The 9,981-nt window shown below is 40.9% G+C and overlaps 1 protein-coding gene and 1 pseudogene across 1 annotated transcript in view; both read left to right on the forward strand.

The window, feature by feature from the left end:
• The window catches only part of LOC102863614, a 2,408-nt pseudogene extending 860 nt beyond the window's left edge, over positions 1-1,548 (forward strand).
• KLHL8 (kelch-like family member 8) overlaps positions 1-9,981 on the forward strand; it is a 44,733-nt gene that overhangs the window by 14,848 nt on the left and 19,904 nt on the right. The window contains exon 4 of the mRNA XM_006885242.1: positions 3,471-3,657. Within this exon, the coding sequence (XP_006885304.1) occupies positions 3,471-3,657 (187 nt within the window). The remainder of the gene's footprint in view (positions 1-3,470; positions 3,658-9,981) is intronic.

A 9,981-nucleotide genomic window follows, 5' to 3' on the forward strand; every position in this document is an offset into this window, starting at 1 on the left:
TTTTCATTTCCTGGCTACTGGTGCCAAGAGTGTTGACTGTGGAGACAAGCAAACTAAAGCTGTGAACAATCTCAGTCTCTTCACCATCCATCCTGATGCTGCCAATTGGTCAAGTGGTGAGAATCTTTGTCTTCTTGACGTTGAGCTTCAATCCATTCTGAAGGCTGCAGTCACAACAGAATTTGCAAAGAGATTAAAAAAACAAAACAACCTGGAAGAAGCAAAGAACATCACCATTAGAAATGATCCTAGTCTTCCAGAGCCAAGATGTGCAAAGATTCATGAATTAGAAGCATATCGAGGACAAAGAGTCAAGGTGTTTGGCTGGGTCAAGGGAAGACTTGATGTTCTTGTGCTGCGTGACGGGACAGGCTATCTCCAGTGCATCTTGTCGATGAGCTGTGCCAGTGCTACTATGGCATGGTCGTGTCCACCGAGAGCAGTGTTAATGGTGTATGAGATGCTGAATCTTACCTGAAAAGGCAGGCAGGCTTCAGGGACCCATGAGCTGAGCTGTGAATTGTAGGAGCTCATAGCTTTGGCCCCTGCGAGAGGAGCAGATAACCTGATCAACAAGGAGTCTGTTGACATCCATCTCAACAACAGGCACATGATGATTCAAGGAGAAAACATGTCCAAGATGCTGAAGGCCCAGTCACCAGGTGCTTCTGAGACCATTTCTTTGGCAGGGGCTACTGTGAGGTCATGTCTCCAGCATTAGTGTAAACACAAGTAGAAGGCCATGCCACGCTCGTCACACTCCACTGTTTTGGGGAGGCGGCATTCCTGACGCAGTCCTCTCAGCTCGACCTGGAGACCTGCATGCCAGCACTTGGGCAAGTGTTCTGTGTCACAGTCCTACAGGGCAGAGCAGTCCAGAACCCAGAGGCCCCTGGCAGAGGACATTCACATGGAAGCCAAGTGGCCATTCCTGACCTATGAAGACCTCCTGTGCTGATTGGAGGACTTAATGTGTGATGTGTGAGTGAAGTGTGGACTGGGTCCCAAAGTCCCCCCACAGCAAGCTTGACCTCAACCCACAATTCAAGCCCCCCGAAATGGCCTTGTAAGCAAATGAACTATTCAGGTGTCATTGTGTGGCATTAAAGAACACCATATAAAGAAAGAAGACGGGATGTTTAATGAATTTGGACAAGATAATCCCAGCAGCTCTGGAGCAGCTGATGACAGACACCATTAACGAGCTCATCTTGCAGTGTCAATGTCCTATAGAAACCTAGTCCTGCATACAGTGACGTCCTGAGGACACCGCCTTACAAACTGGAGGTGTTAATGCCCAATGTTGGTGAGATTGTAGGTGTCTTCATGCGTATGTGGGATAGCGAGGCCCTCCTAGCAGGCTGCAAGAGAGAAGGGCTTAACCTTACTCCCTACTACTGGTACATGTATCAGAGAAAATATGGCTGGCATATGTCATCATGGAGGGTACGGCTTAGGCTTGGAAGATTCTTAACTTGACTTCTGAGCAGGTATCACATCCAGCATGTGTGTTTGTACCCTCTATTTTTTCAGTACTGCAAGCTGTAACCAGCTCCTTCCAAAGCTTTGAGAAGAAGTGTGGTTCATGAAAGGAACAGACTACCTCTTTTTAAAACAAAGCCAACATCTTCCTTTTTTGTTTCCTTGGAGTACAACTGTTTGTTTCCTCTTTTTTTTTTCTTTTTGGTAAATAGCGTTGCTATTATGAGTAGCAGGCAACTCGATGGCATATAACAACAGCTACCATAAAAAGTTGTTTAAGTTACTTGACTATCAGGCAGCATTGACAGCATCATATTTTTTTCTTTTTCTGCTCCGCAGAGAATAATGGGTTTATACTGTGCAAAGTCACACATGTATAAAATGAAGCACACACTATCCCAAAGCAGATTAGGGACTGAGGGCTGTGGGGTTCTGTTACTGGCCTTTGGGGGAGCTCTGAGATGAGGGACAGCCAGCCCTCTCATTCCAGAGAGAGATGTGGCCACAGAGGTTGGGAGGAGTGGGGGTCCACCTGGCTTTGGTCACAGAATTCACAACAGAGCTTGGCACTGGGCCAGCGCCAACAACTGGAGGATCAGGAGCCCTAGAAAGCCCCCTAGCCTGGGGAGCCCAGGGACTGACCCACCAGTTTCGCTCACAGCGGAGTTGGCCCAGACCTAGACACAGGAGCTGGTGCAAAGGAAAGGCAGAAAAGCAGGAGAGGACACACTGATATGCAGTAGCTGGTGGCCTGGGCCTATTGGACCAGAGTGGGTGGGGAGGCAGGCTCGCGGACACAGAGCAGCTGGCTGCGAGTCTCATAGATGCCGCTGCAGCCAGTGTACTTCATGGCCGCTGTAGGTCAGCTACGGTTCAAACACCTTCAAGTAGTGAACCCTGAGGCCAGAGGATACCACCATTTTAAGAAAACAGAAACCCATTGCAAAATTTGGGTCAAGTATGTGGCATGTAACTGTCTGTAATTCTGGATATCTTTCAGCATTTTGGTATCCAGTTATAGAAGCTAAGTTGTGCATATACACTATTTTTAAATAATTTTTAATTGTGTTCTAAGACATACCAGTGTCTTTATTTTTTCTGTTTATTTTAAGTGTAACTGGAATTCTTTCATTTGTATCATTTTATTCTATCAGTGAGGTTTTTTTAAAAAAACCACCTTATGGGGGGGAAATTGACTATGGTCTAAAAATTTGCTGGCTTCAGAACAAAACCTATAATTTAGCAATTGATACCGGTATCAAATTAGTATATTTGTTTGCTCAATTACTAATATTTCTAAATCTGTCCTTTTTAATTTGTAGCATACAAAAATGAGTATAAGGCAGTTTGTAAAAATGGAAATGTCTTAATTGAACGTAAGGTCATAATTGTTGAAATCAATAATGAAGACCTTAGATGTACTTTCCTTTTTTTGAGTAGGGCTATGATTTCTGACATCTGTGCCAGTATTTGTTTAGTTTAAGCTAAAAAGGCAGACTGATCTTTCCTGGTAGTCCCTAAATTAATAAGAAGCACTCAGCCTGCACCTGGTCTACAGCCCCCCACTCCTCAGGCCACTGAGTGGGTCAGAACTCTTAAATTAGCTTTTCAGTCTTCTAAAGAGTGGAAATAAGGCTGATGGAAAATAAACAATACATCTCTTTTAAAAAAAATAAAAATAAGAAATGAGTTTCAAAAGAAATCATAGCAGGAATCCTAATAACAACTGTAAGCAAAAAAAAATGTGGATAGACAGTGAACATTGCAGTAGATGGAATGAGGGGAAGAACTGCCTGAAAATATTATATGATTTGGTATTATATGTATGACAGCAGTCTGGAACAAGGGGTGCATTGTGGTGTGGGCTGGGGGCAGGGGGCAGAAAATGTGCAACAAGAAAAAAATTTTTAAAAATCATGTGAGAATAGTGGATAATATAGCTATTCATAACTTGAATTTTTTTATATCTGATTCTTCTTTGATCTTAGGTTCGTCTGCCATTGTTGCCAGTTGACTTTCTTATGGGTGTTGTGGCAAAAGAACAGATTGTCAAACAAAATCTAAAATGCAGAGATTTATTGGATGAAGCGAGAAATTACCACCTTCACTTGAGTAGCAGAGCTGTACCTGACTTTGAATATTCTATTCGGACAACACCAAGAAAGCATACCGCTGGTAATTAAGTTACCACTCATTTTATCAGTTTTGCTGGAAGAATCTTTGTTGCATTTCAAAAGTGGGTTGAGTGTCCAGACATTCTTGTAAAAGAATCAGTATTGAAATGCTTTAAAATAATGATTGGAAAATAAAGGTTTATATATATTTCATTGAGGAGCCCTGGTAGCTGCTAACCAAAAGATTGGCAGTTCAAATCCTCCAACTGCTCCATGGGAGAAAGATAGGCGGTTTCCTGTAAAGATCACAGCTTCAGCAACCCAGTGGAGTGCCACACTGAGTCAAAGGCGAATACACAGCAGTAGCTTAATACGTAACAAATTCTTACTTAATGAATTCTGATTTAGATCATTTTCCTGGTAAACATTTTCCAAAAAATCACTAATCTGATACACTCTAAAGAACATACTAAAATATCTTTTCCTTTGAGGTCTTACAGAATAAAAGCAGAATGAACTCTTCTGCTGTAATACTTTGTTTGCATGACTCACGGTGTTATTGTAGTTTAACTTTTAACTTTTATAACATCGTTTAATTCTTCAAACAGATGGATATGTTGTTTAGGTTTGCATAAATACTGTTAATTTTGGATTAGTACTAAGTATAGATATTTGGGGTTTTTTTATTTGAAAATCACTGTACACATTTAACATTTCTATAGCATAGTGTATTAGATTCTTAGCGTCTAAAATGTCTATTTTTTAGGAGGTGTGAAATTTTAGCCTTTTTATTTGAAAATCACTGTACACATTTAACATTTCTATAGCATAGTGTATTAGATTCTTAGCGTCTAAAATGTCTATTTTTTAGGAGGTGTGAAATTTTAGCCTTTTTATTTGAAAATCACTGTACACATTTAACATTTCTATAGCATAGTGTATTAGATTCTTAGCGTCTAAAATGTCTATTTTTTAGGAGGTGTGAAATTTTAGCCTTTTTATTTGAAAATCACTGTACACATTTAACATTTCTATAGCATAGTGTATTAGATTCTTAGCGTCTAAAATGTCTATTTTTTAGGAGGTGTAAAATTTTAGCCTTACTTTCCACAATTTTCAAACTTTATATTTTTTTCAAGAAAATAGTTCCTGTTGACTTATTTTTTATAATAAATAATACACACTGAGGCTCAAATATAGTGCATATTATGGTAGACTAGGCCACCAGAGGTCTATAGTATTATGTATTATGTACTATAGACTTCTGGTGGACCTAGTGGTAAGAAGCTGCTCTGCAGTCCTGAAGGCATGTGGCTCAAATCCACCAACTGCTCCATGGGAGAAAGATGAGTAGTGTCCACCCGTGTGATTAATTGCTTCAGAAAACCCACTGGAGGGTCAGCTACGGGTTGGTTCCAATTTGATGGTACACCACCCCTCCCCTATTTTTTAGGAAGACTAGTTTGATAATGAAACAGAGATTCACGTCTTCTCTCAACTCTGCCTGTTTGATTTAAACCCAGAAGGAAAGTTATGAAGGAAGGAAATGAAGATAGACAGAAATATATTTTGGGGATAAGAGAAAGTGAGTGAGGTTCAGGAGTTCAGAAAGACATATTCTTCGTAGAGACATTGATATGTAAGCTGCATAGAAGACACTGGCAAAAAAAAACAAAACCAAAAAACCAAAAAAAAACACAAGGCTCCAGGGATTGACAGAATTCCAACCAAGATGTTTCTGCAAACAAATACTGTACTGCATGTGTTCAGTCTGATTTGCCAAGATGTTTGGAGGACAGCTATTTGGCTAACTAACTGGAAGAGGTCCTTCTATGCCCATTCCAAAGAAAGGTGATCTAACAGAATCCAGAAATTATCAAACAATATCACTAATTTTACATACAAGTAAAATTTATCTGAACATAATTCAGAAACACCTGGAGCAGTTTACTGACAAGAAAATGCCAGAAATACAGGCTGGATTCAGAAGAGACCACAGAATGAGAAATAATAAGATTGCTGATTTTAGATAGACCTCGACTGAAAGCAGACAGTATCAGAAAGATGTTTACTTGTATTAAATGGACTCTGAAGGCATTTGCCTATGAGCATCCTGACAAATTCTGGATAACGTGAAAAGTGAGAATCCCATACCACGCAGCTCTATTTGTGTTTGTCCATGGACCAAGAACCAATAGTCTTTACTTTCTGCAGACAAGCTTGTGTTCTCTGTGCAGTGTAGGTTTTTCATAAGTCTTCCTCCAATCCTGATGCTACTTTCTTTTTCCTCTAGTCAAGATTTTCTAATTTTTTTTGCTCAGCAAAGTATTGGAAATGAAGATGTTGAGTGCTACCAAGTCAACTGTGACTTATAGCAACCTTTGAACAATACATCTGAACCTTACCCCAACTTGTGCCATCCTCCTGACCTCTAGTGTCCTTGAGCCTCATTATTAAATTCCCTGTGTCAGTCCATCAGTTGAAGGTGTTGCTTTCTTTTTTTGACCATTCACCCTTCACAACATGTTATCATTTTCCAAGGACAGGTTTCTCCTGAAAACCTACTCAAAGTATGTGAGATGAAGTTTAACCATCCTGGCCTCTAAGGAGCATTCTGGTTGTGCTTCTCTTCAAGAAAGATTTGTTTATTCTTTTAGCAGTCCGTGATATATTCAGAATTTTTCATCAGTACCACATCTCAAAGGTATTAATTCCTCTTTAGCCTTCCTTATTCATTGTCCAACTTTCATATGCACAGGAACCAATTGAAAATGCCATGACTTGGATCAGGCTTACTTGAGTCTTTAATGAGGAAAAAGTTCCTCATTGCCATGGAATTGGAACCATCTCATAACTGACCCTCCAGCAGGTTTTCAGAGGCTATAAAATTGCATAAGAGGAGATTGCCTGTCTTTATATCAAAGGGAAGCTGATGGATCCAAACCATTGAACTTAAAAGTTGGCAGCACAACTCCTTACCCATTAGGCCACCAGAGCTATCTAAATAACTTATATAGCTGTTATTGTTGTTGTTGTGTGTCATCAAGTTGCTTGGAACTCATAGCGACCCTACGTACAACAGTCCTGAACCCTGCTCTGTCCTGTACCAACCTTATCGTCTCTGACATACCTACCCTCATTACCCCAGTCACTGAGTCACTACATCTCATCAAGGTTCTTCCTCTCTTACACTGTTCTTCCACACTCCCAGGCATGATGTCCCTCTCCAAGGATTTGTCCTCTCCTTCTTGCAGCATGCCTAGAGTATGTCAGATGAAGCTTCAGAATCCTTGCCTCCCAAGTAGCAGCCTGGTTTCACCCTCTCCAGGATGAACTTGTTTCTTCTCCTAGCAGTCCATTCACAGTACTCCTCTCCAGCACTACATCCTTAGTCATTGTCCAGTTTTCTTCTGTTGTATAGCAAATAATTGTGAAGACCAGGGCCTGGATCAGGACACTTTAGTCTCTAGAATGACATTGTTGCTCTTCAGTACTATGGGGAGGTCCCTAACAGAATATTTTCCCAGTGCATTAGCCTTTTGATTTCCTGGCTTCTCATACCCATAATGTTGACTGTGGAGCCAAGCAAGCTGAAGCTGTTAACAATCTCAATCTCTTCACCATCTATTATGATGCTGCCAATTGGCCCAGTGGTGAGAATCTTTGTGTTCTTGATGTTGAAGGCAGTAGTCTTTGATCTTCTGCAGCAAGCACTTTAGGTCCTCACTTTCAGCAAGCAGGATTGTGTCATCTGCATAACGCAGATTGTTGATGAGCCTACCTCCAATCCTGATGTCACATTCCTCCTCATAGAGCCCAGCCTCCCACATGATCTTTTGTGCATATAGATTAAAAAGGTATGGAAATGAGATGCATCCTTGGTGCACACCTTTCTCAATTTTGAACCATGCCGTGTTTCCTTGTTCTGTCCTGATGACAGCCTCCTGGCCCATGGATAAACATGCATAAACACAATCCAGTGTTCTGGTATTCCCATTCTTCTCAGTTAGCTACAGTTTGTTGTGATCCACACAGTCAAATGCCTTTACATAGTCAGTAAAACACAGATAGACATTCCTCTGGTGCTGCTTTCAGCCAAGAGCCATCTAACATTAACTATAATATCCCTAGAACCATGGCCCCTTCTAAATCCAGCCTGTACATCTGGCAATTCTGTGTTGATAATTTTCAGGAGAATCTTGCTCTGTAGTATGAAAATTATTTTTCTTATATTTTATAGGTTGAAACGAATTGAACATTTAGAATTATATATGTTTTTTCATTGTGAGTTCTATTTTACAAAGCCTAGGTATTTGATGAAGTATGAAATGTATTTCATATATGAAAAATGTATTCACATTTTTTTGATCTTTACAAGGAGTTTATTGTATGGTCTTTAGTTGAAGTGTTAAACTATCACAATGAGTTGTTGTTATGTGCCGTCAAGTTGCCTGCAACTCATAAAAACCCTATGCACAACAGCCCTAAACCCTGCTCTATCCTGTGCCAATCTTACTGTCTCTGATACACCTACTCCCATTAACCCGTCACCAATGCAATCCATCTCATCCAAGGTCTTCCTCACATCATCACTCCACCCTCCCAAGCATGACATCCCTCTCCAAGGACTGATCCTGCCCTGTAGCATGTCCAAAGTGTGTCAGACAAAGCTTCAAAATCTTTGCCTCCAAGGGAGTAGCCTGGCTTCACCCTCTCCAGGACGAACTTGTTTGTTCTCCTAGCAGTCATGGTATATTCAGTACTATTCTCCAGTATCACAGCTCAAGGATATCAATTCTCCTTCTATCATCCCTAGTTTCTGATGCATCGCAAGTGATTGTAAAAACCATGGCCTGTATCTGGCACACTTTAGTCTCCAGATTCACATCATTGCTCTTCAGTTCTTTGTGGAGATCTTTGACAGCAGACTTTCCCAGTGTAATTTGTCTTTTAATTTCCTGGCTGCTGATACTAAGAGTGTTGATTGTAGAACCAAGCACTCTGACGCTGTTAACAATCTCAGTCTCTTCACCATCTATCAGGATTCTGCTAATTGGCCCAGTGGTGAGAATCTGTTTTCTTGATGTTGAGCTTCAATCCATATTGAAGGCTGCAGTCCTTGACTTTCTGCAGCAAGCACTTCAGGTCCTCCTCTCTTTCAGCAAGCAGGGTTGTGTCATCTGTATAATGCAGATTGTTGATGAGTCTACCTCCAATCCTGATGTCAATTTCTCCTCATAGAGCCCAGGCTCCTGGATAATTTGTTCCGCATATAGATTGAAAAGGTATGGAGATAGGACACATCTTTGGTGTACCCCCTTCCCAGTTTTGATCCATGCAGAGTTTCCTTGCTCTGTTCTGAAAACTGCCTCCTGGTCCAAGTATAGGTTTCACATAAGCCAATCAAGTGTTCTGGGACTCCTTTTCTTCTCAGAGTTAGCCACAGTTTGTTGTGATCTACACAATGAAGAGAAGATAGTGTTATTCCATTTTATGGATAAATCAATTTAAGAATCAGACAGCTTCTTAAAATGTACCCAAAACTGTACAGATGCTAAATTGCAGAGAAAGGATATGCATCCTAATTTTTTAGTTTGTTTTTTTGTGATTTTAATGAAAGTTTACAAAAAACTTGATGAAAGCTTTCATTCAATCATTGATGCACATTTTTCTCCCTCCTTCCTCCCCCTCCCAATTCACTTTGTAATTTATTGTTACAGATTGTTAAATATCATATGTCTGATACAGGCCATGGTCTTTGCAATCACTTGTTATGTATCAGACAGTTGGACAATGACTAAGGAGGATAGAAGGAGAATTGATGCCTTTGAGCTGTGGTGCTGGAGAAGTGTATTGAGGGTACCATGGACTGCTAAGAAAACAAACAGATTCATCCTGGAAAGGGTTAAACTGGGCTGCTCCTTGGAGGCAAGGATTCTGAGGCTTCGTCTGACATATTTTGGTCATGTTGTAAGGAGAGACCAGTCCTTGGAGAAGGACATCATGCTTGGGAGAGTGGAGGGCAGGCACAGGAGGGGAAGGCCCTCTAGGAGGTGGATTGATTCGGTGACTGGGGTAATCGGGATGAGTGTGTCGGAGATAGTGAGATTGGCACAGGATAGAACAGCGTTTAGGGCTGCTGTACATAGGGTTGCTATGAGTCGCAAGCAACTCGACAGCACATAAGAACAGCAACAACACATGATACCTAATCCTACATCCCTTTCAGACAGTCCTTGCCTTCATCTGTTCCAGTATAGTATTCATTATCCACTCTTTTCCTAATCCCCTCCACCCCCACATCCCAATTTTTAAACTCCAATTTTAGGTCAGAACAGAGCAGGGCAACACTGCATGGTTCAACATTGGGAAGGGTATACGCCAG

This window comes from Elephantulus edwardii, unplaced genomic scaffold (genome assembly GCF_000299155.1).
Source record: "Elephantulus edwardii isolate Elephantulus edwardi_28Jun2011 unplaced genomic scaffold, EleEdw1.0 scaffold00042, whole genome shotgun sequence".
Taxonomy (NCBI): Eukaryota; Metazoa; Chordata; class Mammalia; order Macroscelidea; family Macroscelididae; genus Elephantulus; species Elephantulus edwardii.